Genomic DNA, 18485 nt, shown 5'->3' with positions numbered 1-18485 from the left:
TGTGTGTGTGTGTGTGTGTGTGTGTGTGTGTGTGTGTGTGTGTGTGTGTGTGTGTGTGTGTGTGTGTGTGTGTGTGTGTGTGTGTGTGTGTGTATGCTTGGTAATGTAGAAACAGCAGGTTATGAATTGCCTCGCAAGCATTTTCCCTAATTATTCCTGTTTCTTTCCTCTATTTACAGACGCAGTCCGTAAACCCACAATCACTTCTTCCTGTAACCCAGACAAAACCATCTGCACTCTGACCTGTGAGGGGGACACCACTGATGCTGAACCTGTCACCTACAGCTGGAAAGTGGGAGAAGGGGCGTGGGAGGTCTTAGACAAACAGCTGATTGTCTCTAAGAGCAACACTGGCAAATCACACAGCGGTTACAAGTACATCTGCAGGCTGAAGAACGCAGTTAGTGGGGAAGTCAGTGAGCCAGTTGGAGAGGTGTTTGGTCCAGGTGAGTGGACACTCATAAGTGTGCTACAGTCTTATGTATTGATATGTCAGTAACACTGCTAATGTTGTAGGACATTTTGAATGCTGCACTATGTTGAAAACAGACAGTGTAGTTTGTTATGTGGAGTTCAACAGCAAACTGTTTTAGAGGACATATACATTATGTTATCACTAAGTGTTTCTGTGTGTGTGTACGTGTGTGTGTGAAACAGAACATTTTTCTGTAAAGTTTCCAAATGTTAACAAAACAAAATATGCTAGACAAGGTTGGATCTTTTTGTGTCAGTAAAATGTATTATACGTCAAATGCTGTTGGATCGCTTTTATGCGCAAGTATTGATATTGTCACAACCGTCGTATAAATAATTGGACCAAGGCGCAGCGTGAGTAGAGTTCCACATTTTTATGATAGTGAAACTTCAAAAAACCAACAACAAAGGTAAAACGATCATGAAGTACGTAGCGCACATATGCACTAATCCAAAAACAATATCCCACATCGCAGGTGGGAAAAAGGACACACTAAGTATGATCCCCAATTAGAGGTAACGATATTCAGCTGCCTCTAATTGAGAACCATACACATACACCAACATAGAAATATAATCCCTTGAAACCCCCTAGTCACGACCTGACCTAAAACACCATAGAGAACCCCGAGGGCTCTCTATGGTCAGGGCGTGACAGACATAATAACCATCATATCGAAGTAAACTTGATCACGCGATGACATGTTGTGTGCTCCTCCCACTACGACTTGGGAAAGCATGCAGTTTATTAGGCTACAGATGAAATAGGTTATGATTTTGAAAATGCAATGGAAACCCATTTAAACTTGTATTTTTCATTCGGTACATGGGAATTTAACGGCAAAAGTTATTTTTATGTGCACTGCTTCATCACGCACAGCCTTTTATCCGCAAAAGGTCAGTTTTATGGAAACATATCTCTGGGAGGAAAATGTGCATGTTGTTTTATGTAGATTTGTGAATATTTGCATAAAGATCTGTGGCAAATTGGATGGAAATCTAGCTAGTGATATAATAGTGGACAGCCTCAGAGGCAGGGTGTACCCAACATTTTAATCTGTGGTGTAGTCTAGATCAATTTACGCTCCGGTGGTGGTGAAGGGAAAATATTAGTCAAAGTGGTCAGACTACATAGACCAGATACACCCAGCAAGCAGAATTCTAGACATAAAAAGTAAGGGTTTATAATAATGTCTCTTTCAATGCCAATAGGGTTAGGACTACATATTTATACCCTAACCATAATGTGTTACCCTGGATACATTGACACTCTGATACATGTATGAAATGTCTGCTTTTCCAGAGGATCTTTATCATAAAGTGGGAGGTGAGCTCGTGTTGACGCCGGAAAAGTCCACAGTGCCTGACTCCATCACAAGCATCCTATGGAAGCATGGGAAGTACAAGGTGGCAGAGTGGGACAAGGATTTTGGTGGTCTGGACATCTATGCTGCCTTCAAAGATCGCACAACCCTGGACCAGACTACTGGAGAGCTGAGAATCAGTGGATTGAAGAAAACAGACAGTGGAGTTTATTCTGTGGAGTTCAACAGCAAACTGTTTGACAAGACATATACACTGTCTGTTATCAGTAAGTGTTTTTGTGTTTTTGTGTGTGTGTGTGTGTGTGTGTGTGTGTGTGTGTGTGTGTGTGTGTGTGTGTGTGTGTATGCTTGGTAATGTAGAAACAGCAGGTTATGAATTGCCTCGCAAGCATTTTCCCTAATTATTCCTGCTTCTTTCCTCTATTTACAGACGCAGTCCGTAAACCCACAATCACTTCTTCCTGTAACCCAGACAAAACCATCTGCACTCTGACCTGTGAGGGGGACACCACTGATGCTGGACCTGTCACCTACAGTTGGAAAGTGGGAGAGAGAGCATGGGAGGTTGTAGACAAACAGCTGATTGTCTCTAAGAGCAACACTGGCAAATCAAACAGCGGTTACAAGTACATCTGCAAGCTGAAGAACGCTGTTAGTGGGGAAGTCAGTGAGCCAGTTGGAGAGGTGTTTGGTCACTCATAAGTGTGCTACAGTCTTATGTATTGATATGTCAGTAACACTGCTAAATGTTATAGGACATTTTGAATGCTGCACTATCTTGAAAACAGACAGTGGAGTTTGTTATGTGGAGTTCAACAGCAAACTGTTTTAGAGGACATATACATTATGTTATCACTAAGTGTTTCTGTGTGTGTGTACGTGTGTGTGTGAAACAGAACATTTTTCTGTAAAGTTTCCAAATGTTAACTAAATAAAATATGCTAGACAAGGTTGGATCTTTTTGTGTCAGTAAAATGTATTATACGTCAAATGCTGTTGGATTGCTTTTATGCGCAAGTATTGATATTGTCACAACCGTTGTATAAATAATTGGAGCAAGGCGCAGCATGAGTAGAGTTCCACATTTTTATGATAGTGAAACTTCAAAAAACCAACAACAAAGGTAAAACGATCATGAAGTACGTAGCGCACATATGCACTAATCCAAAAACAATATCCCACATCGCAGGTGGGAAAAAGGACACACTAAGTATGATCCCCAATTAGAGGTAACGATATTCAGCTGCCTCTAATTGAGAACCATACACATACACCAACATAGAAATATAATCCCTTGAAACCCCCTAGTCACGACCTGACCTAAAACACCATAGAGAACCCCGAGGGCTCTCTATGGTCAGGGCGTGACAGATATAATAACCATCATATCGAAGTAAACTTGATCACGCGATGACATGTTGTGTGCTCCTCCCACTACGACTCGGGAAAGCATGCAGTTTATTAGGCTACAGATGAAATAGGTTATGATTTTGAAAATGCAATGGAAACCCATTTAAACTTGTATTTTTCATTCGGTACATGGGAATTTAACGGCAAAAGTTATTTTTATGTGCACTGCTTCATCACGCACAGCCTTTTATCCGCAAAAATGTCAGTTTTATGGAAACATATCTCTGGGAGGAAAATGTGCATGTTGTTTTATGCAGATTTTTGAATATTTGCATGAAGATCTGTGGCAAATTGGATGAAAACCTAGCTGGTGATATAATAGTGGACAGCCTCAGAGGCAGGGTGTACCCAAACATTTTAATCTGTGGTGTAGTCTAGATCAATTTACGCTCCGGTGGTGGTGAAGGGAAAATACTAGTCAAAGTGGTCAGACTACATAGACCAGATACACCCAGCAAGCAGAATTCTAGACATAAAAAGTAAAGGTAGATAATAATGTCTCTTTCAATGCCAATAGGGTTAGGACTACATATTTATACCCTAACCATAATGTGTTACCCTGGATGCATTGATACCTCGTGGGGTTACAATGATCATGAGAACGGTGAGGAATCAGCCCAGAACTACACGGGAGGATCTTGTCAATGATCTCAAGGCAGCTGGGACCATAGTCACCAAGAAAACAATTGGTAACACACTACGCCGTGAAGGACTGAAATCCTGCAGCGCCCGCAAGGTCCCCCTGCTCAAGAATACATATACATGCCCGTCTGAAGATTGCCAATGAACATATGAATGATTCAGAGGACAACTGGTGAAAGTGTTGTGGTCAGATGAGACCAAAATGGAGCTCTTTGGCATCAACTCAACTCGTCGTGTTTGGAGGAGGAGGAATGCTGCCTATGACCCCAAGAACACCATCTCCACCGTCAAACATGGAGGTGGAAACATTATGCTTTGGGGGTGTTTTTCTGCTAAGGGGACAGGACAACTTCACCGCATAAAAGGGATGATGGACGGGGCCATGTACCGTCAAATCCTGGGTGAGAACATCCTTCCCTCAGCCAGGGCATTGAAAATGGGTCGTGGATGGGTATTCCAGCATGACAATGACCCAAAACACACGGCCAAGGCAACAAAGGAGTGGCTCAAGAAGAAGCACATTAAGGTCCTGGAGTGGCCTAGCCAGTCTCCAGACCTTAATCCCATAGAAAATCTGTGGAGGGAGTTGAAGGTTCGAGTTGCCAAACGTCAGCCTCGAAACCTTAATGACTTGGAGAAGATCTGCAAGAGGAGTGGGACAAAATCCCTCCTGAGATGTGTGCAAACCTGGTGGCCAACTACAAGAAACATCTGACCACTGTGATTGCCAACAAGGGTTTTGCCACCAAGTACTAAGTCATGTTTTGCAGAGGGGTCAAATACTTATTTCCCTCATTAATATGCAAATCCTTTTATAACATTTTTGACATGTGTTTTTCTGGATTTTTTTGTTGTTATTATGTCTCTCACTGTTCAAATAAACCTACCATTAAAATTATAGACTGATCATTTCTTTGTAAGTGGGCAAACGTACAAAATCAGCAGGGGATCAAATACTTTTTTCCCCCACTGTACACACATACAATTTCTCGTATTTCCTTATCTTCACACAATCCATATATAACGTTATAAATCTTAGTTACTCACATCAACCAATCCATGTGCATTATGCACGACTCTTAGCTGCTACAAAGTTTCAGCATTGCAACCATACTTCCCAAGAACCCAAAGACTTTTGGTTTCCCGGACGCTGTCCGGTGGGTCATGGAAATACTGCGCCACACGAATCCTCAACGGCTCTCAACGGCTCTCTGGCCTCCCAGAAATCATGGCACAGTCTAGAAACGATAGACTTGCCGCTACTTTTGAAGGGTTAAAGTTGATTTTGTTATCCACTGATTATGTTATTCATTTGCTTACGTGCCGTTGTACTTATGCTCACTGTACAGCTGAATATTGAGGCCTCTGTCTGTGTCTAGCTCTCTGCCAAAACCTGCAGCAGCCCCGCGTCTGTGTGAAAAGGTGAGAAAAGGGACTGTGGGTGATAGCGAGACACACAGAGACGGCGTCTGTTTTTCTCTGAAACAAGGGCAGATTTGCAAACCGCTGAGACAGGTTCTCAGAAACCTTGTGTTAAGAATAACTTGTTCTTTTAGTTGCACATGCAGGTTTTGACATAGCAGATCACACCATAAGGTGTGATCTCCTATGTTTTGTTCGGGGCAGAACTCAGGAGAGACATCAGTTGTATGTTTGATCTTTGATCTTTGACTTCTGTCTACAGCTGTAGTTTGATAAATTGTTATGATTTATAAGTGTACATTTTGAGTATTCCTTATTTGTTAAGAATATACCGGAGCCCAGAAAAGTGGAACCAACACTTCCCATACATATAAAATAACATTGTGTGATATTACTAGTAGTCCCAGACTATGATGGGCCGTGGTGGACAGAACCCCAAGATAAAGTTATATATCGAAAGTTATTATCCAAATTTCAATCAGTTTATTATGCACATTTCAGATTAACACTTATGTCCACACTCACACAGCTCTGATATCACATTTACACAGTACTATCCCCAAACACACTTAATCAATATTTTTATAACCTGCAGGAATATTTTCTTCTTTCAATAAGAAAGGAAAAATATATATATTTTATTACACGCGCATCTACTTCTCACTAGGTTATACCATGTCACTGCATATAACACCTATTCTCCATATCCCTAGGGTTCATAAGAGACCTTTTTCTCTTTTCCCAACCTACTCCACGTCCTTCACAAATTTTGATTTTAAGACAATGAACACCCTTTTCACCTAACTGCCCACTTCCTTCCTATGTAAAATAAGAGACAATTCTCTTCTCACCCTACCCCACAACCTAGGATTTTTTTAAGGGTAACATTTCTTTCAAGAAAAAGTATAGAACTATCTGCGTGACATTTTTTTACTTACCCCGTCAACATTTTCGCCTAAACTGCCCCTCAACATTAACAATGTTCAATTTGTACTATCCAAGTATTAATTCTGTACACTTTCAAGTTTTAACTGTTGAAAGAAATCAGTCTAAACCTAAATTCTATCTGTTCAAAATGATGTATCCATTCCGCTGATGCTCCCAGCCAGGCGAGAATCAGATCTGCTCTGTCGAGTGGAGTATGGCTTCCCCAGCTGCATCTAATGTAACTCCCGTGTACGGTTAACCTGGATTTCCCCGGAACAATCAGCAAAATGAAGATTATCATCCCATCATCGTCGCTAAATTGTCGTGGAATATTTCTAACCAAAGGAGAGACTTTTAGATTTCTTCAAAACAATCACACTTTATTATTAATTATTGCAATAAAGGAGCTGGTCAACAATCCCCTAGAGGTGATCATATGAGAACCCACGAGCAGATTTAGTTTTCAGCTCTTTATAGCAAAGTACATCCTCCTGAATGTTCATGACAAACAACAGATACAAAGGTACATTATGCTATTGTAACAGTGTAGGTTCCGTCCCTCTCTTCGCCCCAACCTGGGCTCGAACCAGGGACCCTTCCACACATCAACAACTGACACCCCACGAAGCATCGTTACCCATCGTGCCACAAAAGCCGTGGCCCTTGCAACGCAAGGGGAAACCCTACTTCAAGTCTCAGAGCGAGTGACGTCACTGATTGAAACGCTATTAGCGCGCACCACCGCTAACTAACTAGCCATTTCACATCGGTTACACTATCAAGCAACAGACAGCAAGATTTACATTGCGCCAGGTTTCTGTCTCTAGCTCATTTACTTCTTGTTTATACAGGGTTGTCTTCTCAGTTTGACACTACTTAACACACAGATTCTAATGCAACATGGGACACTGGGTCTTTATCAACATTTCTGAAGTCCAGTGTTCATCTGCATGTGGGAGAGAAACTGGAGGGAGGGTTCACCTGGCCCTGGCAGACAGGCCAGCATTTCATAGACACTAATCATTCAATGTCATTTTTCATTTCAATGTAAGGTTTTATCACCAAGCCATCATAAATCAATTGCCAGTGTTAAGTCCTAGAGGCCCAACTCAGTCACACAGACGAGAGAGTACTAATCAAAGCTATTCGATGCATAAACCGTATTAAAACATAATCTTATAATTTTTTTACCATTTAGTATCTGCGGGTTTTTGTTTTTTCCTTTCAATGAAGACCTAGACAACCAGGTGAGGGGACTTTTTTTTATTTTTTTACTAATTAGTGACCTTAATTCATCAATCAAGTATAAGGGAGGAGGGGGGATGCATTCTAAAGTAACTTCTTAATTAGCATTTTATGCCGTAGGAGAGGTTTTTTTTGTTGTTGTTTTTTTCACCTTTATTTATCCAGGTAGGCTAGTTGAGAACAAGTTCTCATTTGCAACTGCGACCTGGCCAAGATAAATATAGCAATTCGACACACAACAACACAGAGTTACACATGGAATAAACAAAACATACAGTCAATAATACAGTAGAACAAAAGAAAACAAAAAGTCTATATACAGTGAGTGCAAATGAGGTAAGATAAGGGAGTTAAGGCAATAAATAGGCCATGGTGGCAATGTAATTGCAATATAGCAATTAAACACTGGAATGGTAGATGTGCAGAAGATGAATGTGCAAGTAGAGATACTGGGGTGCCAAAGAGCAAGATAAATAATTAAATACAATATGGGGATGAGGTAGATAGATGGGCTGTTTACAGATGGGCTATGTACAGGTGCAGTGATCTGTGAGCTGCTCTGACTGCTGGTCCTTAAAGCTAGTGAGGGAGATATGAGTCTCCAGCCTCAGTGATTTTTGCAGTTTGTTCCAGTCATTGGCAGCAGAGAACTGGAAGGAAAGGCGACCAAAGGAGGAATTGGCTTTGGGGATGACCAGTGAGATATACCTGCTGGAGCACGTGCTATGAGTGGGTGCTGCTATGGTGACCAGTGAGCTGAGATAAGGCGGGGCTTTACCTAGCAGGGACTTGTAGATAACCTGAGTATGAAGCGAGGGCCAACCAACGAGAGCTTACAGGTCGCAGTGGTGGGTAGTGTATGGGGCTTTGGTGACAAAACGGATGGCACTGTGATAGACTGCATCCAATTTGTTGAGTAGAGTGTTGGGGGCTATTTTATAGATTGTGTTGTTATGTGTTAATAACATTTAGACTACGTGACCCAGCAGGCTATGCGGGAAGGGGGTGGTTGAAGAATGCCTTGCATGGCTAAACATGGAGTTTTCTAGCTGAAGTATATGTTCATTAAAAGTAGTTAAACCTACGCCCCGGTTTGTCATTATATAAGGAACAAACATAACATAGATGACATCGCCGAAGTTGAGGATCGGTAGGAGGGTCGGTTTTACAAGGGTATGTTTGGCAGCATGAGTGAAGGATGCTTTGTTGCGATATAGGAAGCCGATTCTAGATTTAATTTTGGATTGGAGATGCTTAAAGTGAGTCTGGAAGGAGAGTTTACAGTCTAACCAGACACCTAGATATTTGTAGTTATCCACGTATTCTAAGTCAGAGCCGTCCAGAGTAGTGATGCTGGACGGGCGGGCAGGTGATCGATTGAATAGCATGCATTTAGTTTTACTTGCATTTAAGAGCAGTTGGAGGCCACGGAGGGAGAGTTGTATGGCATTGTGTAGTGATGCTGGACGGGCGGGCATTGATCGATTGAAGAGCATGCATTTAGTTTTACTTGTATTTAAGAGCAGTTGGAGGCCACGGAAGGAGAGTTGTATGGCATTGAAACTCGTCTGGAGGTTAATTAACACTGTGTCCAAAGAGGGGCCTGAAGTATACAGAATGGTGTCGTCTGCGTAGAGGTGGATCAGAGAATCACCAGCAGCAAGAGCGACATCATTGATGTATACAGAGAAGAGAGTCGGCCCGAGAATTGAACCCTGTGGAACCCCCATAGAGACTGCCAGAGGTCCGGACAACAGGCCCTCTGATTTGACACACTGAACTCTATCAGAGAAGTAGTTGGTAAACCAGGCGAGGCAATCATTTGAGAAACCAAGGCTGTCGAGTTTGCCAATAAGAATGTGGTGATTGACAGAGTCGAAAGCCTTGGCCAGGTCGATGAATACGGCTGCACAGTAATGTCTCTTATCGATGGCGGTTATGATATCGTTTAGGACCTTGAGCGTGGCTGAGGTGCACCCATGGCCAGCTCTGTAACCAGATTGCATAGCGGAGAAGGTACGGTGGGATTCGAAATGGTCGGTAATCTGTTTGTTAACATGGCTTTCGAAGACCTTAGAAAGACAGGGTAGGATAGATATAGGTCTATAGCAGTTTGGGTATAGAGTGTCAACCCCTTTGAAGAGGGGGATGACCGCGGCAGCTTTCCAATCTTTGGGAATCTCAGACGATGCGAAAGAGAGGTTGAACAGGCTAGTAGTAGGGGGTTGCAACAATTTCGGCAGATCATTTTAGAAAGAGAGGGTCCAGATTGTCTAGCCCGGCTGATTTGTAGGGGTACATATTTTGCAGCTCTTTCAGAACATCAGCTATCTTGATTTGGGTGAAGGAGAAATGGTGGGGGCTTGGGCGGGTTGATGTGGAGGGTACCGGGCAGTTGACCGGGGTAGGGTTAGCCACATGGAAAGCATGGCCAGCCATAGAGAAATGCTTATTGAAATTCTCAATTATTGTGGATTTATTGGTGGTAACAGTGTTTCCTAGCCTCAGAGCAGTGGGCAGCTGGGAGGAGGTGCTCTTATTCTCCATGGACTTTACAGTGTCCCAGAACTTTCTTGAGTTTGTAATACAGGATGCAAATTTCTGTTTGAAAAAGCTAGTCTTAGTGTAACGCTTGGACGTCGTGGGTGTGGAGTCAGGTGCAGGAGGCAGAAAAATGTTTGGTACAATATATATATATTTAATAAGTACCACAAAAGAGGAAAAATGCCCAAACACAACAAGGCGTAACAAATCCAAAGTCCAACACGATACACAACACGAATACAGTGAAAACACGTAACAAGCCAGCACCCAGAACAGGTGGAGAGGCGGGCTTAAATAATAACACTAATTAACTAACAGAACACAGGTGCAACTAATAAAGACATGACTAACAGAAAAACGAAAAGGGGATCGATGGTAGCTAGTAGGCCGGTGACGACGACCGCCGAGCGCCACCCGAACAGGGAGAGGAACTACCCTCGGCAGTAGTCGTGACACTTAGCTTTCCTAACTGCCTCTGTATATTTGTTCCTAACTTCCCTGAAAAGTTGCATATCACAGGGGCTATTCGATGCTAATGCAGAACGCCACAGGATGTTTTTGTGCTGGTCAAGGGCAGACAGGTCTGGAGTGAACCAAGGACTATATCTATTCCTGGTTAAAAAAAATTTGAATGGAGCATTTGCTCGCAGAAGTGTTTTAGGGAGCGTTTAACAGCGATGAGGGGTGGTCATTTGATCGCAGACCCATTACGGATGCAGGCAATGAGGCAGTGATCACTGAGATCTTGATTGAAAACAGCAGAGGTGTATTTGGAGGGCGAGTTAGTTAGGATGATATCTATGAGGGGGCCTGTGTTTACGGATTTGGGGTTGTACCTGGTAGGTTCATTGATAATTAGTTTACCCGGTAACCGAGTGGTCTGGCTGGTTAGTGAACTCCAACCATATTTGTCTTAATGATTTGATTCCTTGACTCACCGCTGCTGAATGTTTGCCACCACTGCAAAAACTGTATTTTTTATATATATATAAACTCAGCAAAAAAAGAAACGTCCTCTCACTGTCAACTGCATTGCTGAAAATAAAACTTAACCTGTTGGGGGTAGGGGGCAGTATTGACACGGCCGGATAAAAAACGTACCCGATTTAATCTGGTTACTACTCCTGCCCAGTAACTAGAATATGCATATAATTATTGGCTTTGGATAGAAAACACCCTAAAGTTTCTAAACTGTTTGAATGGTGTCTGTGAGTATAACAGAACTCATATGGCAGGCAAAAACCTGAGAGGATTCTGAACAGGAAGTGGCCTGTCTGACAAGTTGTTGTTCATCTTGGCTCTTTTTATTGAAGACTGAGGATCTTTGCTGTAACGTGACACTTCCTACGGCTCCCATAGGCTCTCAGAGCCCGGGAAAAAGCTGAACGATGTCGAGGCAGCCCCAGGCTGAAACACATTATCGCTTTTGGCAAGTGGCCGATCAGAGGACAATGGGCTTAGGCGCGTGCCCAAGTCGACCCCATGCTTTATTTTCTTTCGTCTGTTTACCTAAATGCAGATTCCCGGTCGGAATATTATCGCTTTTTTTACGAGAAAAATGGCATTAAAAATGGATTTTAAACAGCGGTTGACATGCTTCGAAGTACGGTAATGGAATATTTAGAATTTTTTTGTCACGAAATGCGCCATGCTCGTCACCCTTCTTTACCCTTTCGGATAGTGTCTTGAACGCACAAACAAAACGCTGCTATTTGGATATAACTATGGATTATTTTGAACCAAACCAACATTTGTTATTGAAGTAGAAGTCCTGGGAGTGCATTCTGACGAAGAACACCAAAGGTAATAACATTTTTCTTATAGTAAATCTGAATTTGGTGAGTGCTAAACTTGCTGGGTGTCTAAATAGCTAGCCCTGTGATGCCGGGCTATCTACTTAGAATATTGCAAAATGTGCTTTCACCGAAAAGATATTTTAAAATCGGACATATCGAGTGCATAGAGGAGTTCTGTATCTATAATTCTTAAAATAATTGTTATGCTTTTTGTGAACGTTTATCGTGAGTAATTTAGTAAATTCACCGGAAGTTTGCGGGGGGTATGCTAGTTCTGAACGTCACATGCTAATGTAAAAAGCTGTTTTTTGATATAAATATGAACTTGATTGAACAAAACATGCATGTATTGTATAACATAATGCCCTAGGTGTGTCATCTGATGAAGATCATCAAAGGTTAGTGCTGCATTTAGCTGTCTTCTGGTTTTTTGTGACATTATATGCTAGCTTGAAAAATGGGTGTCTGATTATTTCTGGCTGGGTACTCTGCTGACATAATCTAATGTTTTGCTTTCGTTGTAAAGCCTTTTTGAAATCAGACAGTGTGGTTAGATTAACGAGAGTCTTGTCTTTAAAATGGTGTAAAATAGTCATATGTTTGAGAAATTGAAGTAATAGCATTTCTAAGGTATTTGAATAACGCGCCACAGGATTCCACTGGCTGTTACGTAGGTGGGACGATTTTGTCCCGCCGGCCCTAGAGAAGTTAACATGTGTAAATATTTGTTTGAACAACAAGATTCACCAACTGAGACATAAACTGATCAAGACATGTGACTAACAGCAATGGAATAATGTGTCCCTAAACAAAGGTGGGGAGGGGTCAAAAGTAAGTATTTTGTGTGGCCACCAGCTGCATTAAATACAGCAGTGCATCTCCTCCTCATGGACTGCACCAGATTTGCCAGTTCTTGCTGTAAGATGTTACCCCACTCTTCCACCAAGGCACCTGCAAGTTCCCGGACATTTCTGGGGGGAATGGTCCTAGCCCTCACCCTCCGATCCAACAGATCCCAGACGTGCTCAGTGGGATTGCGATCCGGGCTCTTTGCTGGCCATGCCAGAACACTGACATTCCTATCTTGCAGGAAATCACGCACAGAACGAGCAGTATGGCTGGTGGCATTGTCATGCTGGAGGGTCATGTCAGAATGAGCCTGCAGGAAGGGTACCACATGAGGGAGGAGGATGTCTTCCCTGTAACGCACAGCGTTGAGATTGCCTGCCAAGACAACAAGCTCAGTCCGATGATGTTGTGACACACCGCCCCAGACCATCACGGACCCTCCACCTCCAAATCAATCCCGCTCCAGAGTACAGGCCTCGGTGTAGCACTCATTCCTTCGACGATAAATGCGAATCTGACCATCACCCCTGGTGAGACAAAACCGCGACTCGTCAGTGAAGAGCACTTTTTGCCAGTCCTGTCTGGTCCAGCGACAGTGGGTTTTTGCCCATAGGCAACATTGTTGCCAGTGATGTCTGGTGAGGACCTGCCTTACAACAGGCCTACAAGCCCTCATTCCAGCCTCTCTCAGCCTATTGCGGACAGTCTGAGGACTGATGGAGGGATTGTGCGATCCTGGTGTAACTCGGGCAGTTGTTGTTGCCATCCTGTACCTGTCCCGCAGGTGTGATGTTCGGATGTACCGATCCTGTGCAGGTGTTGTTACACGTGGTCTGCCACTGCGAGGACGATCCGTGCATAATTTAATAAACAAATGAACAAAACAAGAAACGCGAACAACGCACAGACAGGCAACTGAAACAGAAACAATGACGCCTGGGGAATCCTGTCTCCCTGTAGCGCTGTCTTAGGCGTCGCGCAGTACAGACATTGCAATTTATTGCCCTGGCCACATCTGCAGCCCTCATGCCTCCACGTTCACGCAGATGAGCAGGGACCCTGGGCATCTTTCTTTTGGTGTTTTTCAGAGTCAGTAGAAAGGCCTCTTTTATTGTCCTAAGTTTTCATAACTGTGACCTTAATTGCCTACCGTCTGTGAGCTGTTAGCGTCTGTTGAGGACAGACGTTCCACTAGCGGAACCCCGTTCCGCCAGCGGGACCCCTAGCCAACAGCCAATGGGATAGCAGGGAGCGAAATACAAAACATAAAAAATCTAATAATTCAAATTTCTCAAACATACGACTATTTTACACCATTTTAAAGATACACTTCTCCTTAAAGCAACCACATTGTCCAATTTCAAAAAGGCTTTACAGCGAAAGCAAAACATTAGATTATGTTAGGACACCACCTAAACAAGAATAGCCACACAGCCATTTTCCTAGCAAGGAGAGGCGTCACAAAAACCAGAAATACAGCTAAAATTAAGCACTAACCTTTGACAATCTTCATCAGATGACACTCATAGGACATCATGTTACACAATACATGTATGTTTTGTTCGATCAAGTTCATATTTATATCCAAAAACAGCATTTTACATTGGCGCAGAAAATGTTTGCCTCCCAAAACTTCCGGTGAATGTGCACATTCATTTACAGAAATACTCATCATAAACGTTGACAAAATATATAACAATTATTTAAAGAATTATCGATACTGTCATGACGTTGGCCTGTGGGTAAGGTTTATGACCCCCCCATAAATACCTTTCTCCATTCCCCTCTCTCTCTGACCCTACTGAAGGACTTGAATAGCCTGTGTTAAATATAGAGAGTCTGGGAACATCAAACAAATGGGGAAAAGGAATCATCTTTTGATAATAAAACCAGTTGGAAATATGCTTGATAACGTAATGAGTATGTATGTCAGTTCATTGTTATCTGAGACATTATGATTGATGACAGGACGACATAAACTGTACCTGAGAAAGTATACACCCTCTAGTTATCAGAGTCACATGGAATTGTTATGCAATTGAAATGTTTGATATTGAAATTGTTTGTTAGGAGATTAAATGTAATTTTAGCTTCCAAATGAGAGAATTGGGTTTTCATAAGGAAAGTGCCCTGCCGATCAGTGGCCAACCCTGTGAAGAGACATGGGGTTATAAACGATGGGGCGCCTCCTTTCCCCCTCTCCACTATATAAGCTTTGGACGAAAATACATTCAGGTGTTCCAGTACGTGAGGACTGCAGCCTCTACGTTAGAAGGACAGACACATATCAAGAACAGAACTAAGCCAACCTCGGCGTGAGCTATGGTATGAACTGGTATGAACTTTGAGCTTATTCACTACAGAAGTGATACTTCCTAGCCGTTGAGTTAGCCGCTGCTAACGTGGGCTAGGAAAGGACGGACGACGGATCCAGTCTAACAACCAGACGAAGATACCAACACGTATCCAATTTACCACCATTGATATCCATTACCACTACAGGAAGATCTGTTGGCCAACCCGGCCAGCATCTACGACCAATCTACCGAAGCGCAGCTCAGAGTAAATATTTATTGCATTTTCCTTTTCCAAATGGGCGGTAATTTAGAATGCATAAGATAATGTATTTACGATAGCATAGCTGCTGTTTCTTTGTTCCTAAATCTTCCCGCTCTTTCATTCAAGCCCAACCCCCTTTTCCTTTGTGTAACCAGCCATGATACAGGTTCCGTTCACCAGGGCGAATTCTGTATGACATCATTGTATTCTGTGTATTTGTAATTCTGTGTGATTAGTTAGGTATTTAGTAAATAAATAATTAAACCCAATTTTGTATTGCTGATTCAACTTGTTAGCCAGGGTTCGTGAAGATAACCAAGAATTTACAACTTTCATGATGAGACTGAAAATAAGATAAGGGTTAATATTGACTGCTATCGATGTAAAATATTACTAAGTATTTTAAGAGTTTATTCGGAAGATAACAGCTCTATAAACGTTCTTCTGTGGTGCCCCGACTTTCTAGTTAATTACATTTACATGATTAGCTTAATCAGGTAATATTAATTACAGAGAAATAATTTTATAAGTTAGCATGTCATATCAATTAATCCGGCATAGCCAAAGACACGACAATACACTACTTCTTAATGCAACCACTGTGTCAGATTTGAAAATAACTTTACAAAGAAAGCACATTGTTCAATATTCTGAGTACAGAGCTCAGCCATCAATGCAAGCTATACAGCTACCCGCCAAGTCATGGCATCAACTAAACTCAGAATTAGTATTATAAATCTTTCCTTACCTTTGCTGATCTTCGGAGGAATGCACTCGCAGGACTCCCACAAGAAATGTTCATTTGTTCGATAAAGTCCATAATTTATGTCCAAATACCTCCGTTTTGTCCAGAACACTACTCCAAAGGCACGATGCGGGAGCGCATATCAATAACCGAAAAGCTCAAAAGTTCCATTAACATTTGTAGAAACATGTCAAACGATGTTTACAATCAATCCTTAGGTTTTTTTTAACATAAATAATTGATAATATTCCAACCGGACAATAGCGTATTCATTACAGAAGAAAAATAAAAAATGCTAGCCATGCGTGAATGCGCATGAAGTAACTACATGACCTCAGACAGTCCACTGCTTGAACCGGCTGTTATTCCCTCAAAATTCACCATAGAAGCCTCAAACAACTTTCTAAAGACTGTTGACATCTAGTGTAAGCCTTAGGAAGTGCAAAATGACCCCACAGACACTGTAGTTTCAATAGACAATGGTTTGAAAGACTACAAGTCTCAGACTTCCCACTTCCTGGTTGGATTTTTCTCAGGTCTTTGCCTGCCATATGAGTTCTATTATACTCACAGACATCATTCAAACAGTTTTAGAAACTTCAGAGTGTTTTCTATCCAAATCTACTAATAATATGCATATTCTAGTTTCTGGGCCCGAGTAGTAGGCAGTTTAATTTGGGTACGTTTTTCATCCGGCCGTGAAAATACTGCCCCCTATACCTTAACAGGTTTAACGACCGTTCCACAGGTGCATGTTCATTCATTGTTTATGGTTCATTAAACAAGCACGGGAAACAGTGTTTAAACCCTTTACAATGAAGATCTATGAAGTTATTTGGATTTTTACGAATTATCTTTGAAAGACAGGGTCATGAAAAAGGGACGTTTCTTTTTTTGCTGAGTTTATATATATTTCGGCCGTGACGCACTTTTAAATAGTCATTGGCTCAATTACCTGAATTCTATGGGAAAAGCTACATGTCACGTGTGCTCCCTCTCCGGCCTGTAGGTCACCAGGCTGCTCGTTATTGCGCACACCTGTCACCATCGTTACGCGCACCTGTGCGTCATCAGACTCACCTGGACTCCATCACCTCCTTGTTTACCTTCCCAATATACGTAATTCCTTTTGGTTCCTTCCCCAGGCGTCACTGTTTCTGTTTCAGTTGCCTATCTGTGCGTTGTTCGGGTTTCTTGTTTGGTTTATTTGTTTATTAAATTATGCACCCCCTAAACTTTCTTCCCGACTCCCAGCGCACACGTTACACTACATATATACAAAAGTATGTGGACACCCCTTCAAATTAGTGGATTTGTCCATTTCAGCCACACACGTTGCTGATGTTACGCCCCTGAAAAAGGGGAGAAATAATCACGAGTGTGATACGGTATTGTTTCCTCACTGAGAACTTTTACTGCAATCATTTTACCAAAGTAACACATTTTACAAAAGTAACACATTTTACAAAACAACAGATCTACAGGAAAGAGCTAGTGTTGTAGGGTACAAGGCTTATTCACGTCACAACAGTATACACTGTAATTCACTGAAACATACACTCATTTCAATATAACTGTCAAGCACAAAGCTTTACCTCAGTAAACCATAACTCAATTTATCAACAGTCAATAAAGTGTTTGAAAAACCATTATACAAATAACACCGCAAAATATCTTATTAACAACGCACATGTTCATTCACGATCGATATAAAATGGCAGGTACTCTCAGTACGAAGCTAGCCTTCGCTGCAACAGAGCAGGGCTCATATTACTCTCTGCAAACTTAACTCTAACTTCCTCAAGATGTTACTAAGACACACCTTAAACACTCTTGACATGAGTTATTACATTTAAATGACTGTTTTATCATCAATAACGTACCTGAAAAAGGGGAGAAATAATCACGAGTGTGATACGGTATTGTTTCCTCACTGAGAACTTTTACTGCAATAAGGAAAAGACCACGATTTCCCCGCGAACTTGGGTGGAGACCAGAGCAATCGATCTCAGGCTCATAGATTAAGAGCATTTAGTAGATCACAGATTAACACTTTTCCCCTTCAATTAGGCACCACAAAATAAAGTAATCAATATAACGTTTACACATTCCTTTTACAATTCTTTCCCTTTGTACGCTTGATGGATTTTAACTTTTTAACACAATTATATGAATGTTATCAATCTCTATCAAATAATACAGAATGCATGATCTTTTTAACCTTAGATGTTTTAAGATCCTCACATACTATGAACTTACTAATACTTTTTAATGTATACCAGGCTATGAGTATTTCCTTTAACCTGTCACACTGACAGGTGTATAAAATCGAGCACACACCCATGCAATCTCCATAGACAAACAGTGGCAGTGGAATGGCCTTACTGAAGAGCTCAGTGAGTTTCAACGTGGCACAGCCATAGAATGCCACCTTTCTAACAAGTCACTTTGTTAAATTTCTGGCTGGCTAGAGCTACCCCGGTCAACTAAGTGCTGTTATTGTGAAGTGGAAACGTCTTGGAGCTCAGTCGCAAAGTGGTAGGCCAT

General features: G+C 41.9%; 1 protein-coding gene across 6 annotated transcripts in view; it reads left to right on the top strand.

Moving 5' to 3' along the window:
- LOC115179321 (uncharacterized) overlaps window positions 1-2752 on the top strand; it is a 94707-nt gene extending 91955 nt beyond the window's left edge. For all 6 annotated transcript variants that reach the window (XM_029740728.1, XM_029740730.1, XM_029740727.1 and 3 more), the window contains 3 exons: window positions 180-446; window positions 1778-2065; window positions 2230-2752. In XM_029740728.1, the coding sequence (XP_029596588.1) occupies window positions 180-446; window positions 1778-2065; window positions 2230-2501 (827 nt within the window). In that variant the 3' untranslated portion in view covers window positions 2502-2752. The remainder of the gene's footprint in view (window positions 1-179; window positions 447-1777; window positions 2066-2229) is intronic.
- The last annotated feature ends 15733 nt before the right edge of the window (window positions 2753-18485 follow it).

The sequence above is a fragment of the Salmo trutta genome, chromosome 39 (genome assembly GCF_901001165.1).
Source record: "Salmo trutta chromosome 39, fSalTru1.1, whole genome shotgun sequence".
NCBI classification, from domain to species: Eukaryota; Metazoa; Chordata; class Actinopteri; order Salmoniformes; family Salmonidae; genus Salmo; species Salmo trutta.
Note: the sequence above shows the minus strand (reverse complement) of the source record. Positions and strands in the feature narration are given on the sequence as shown.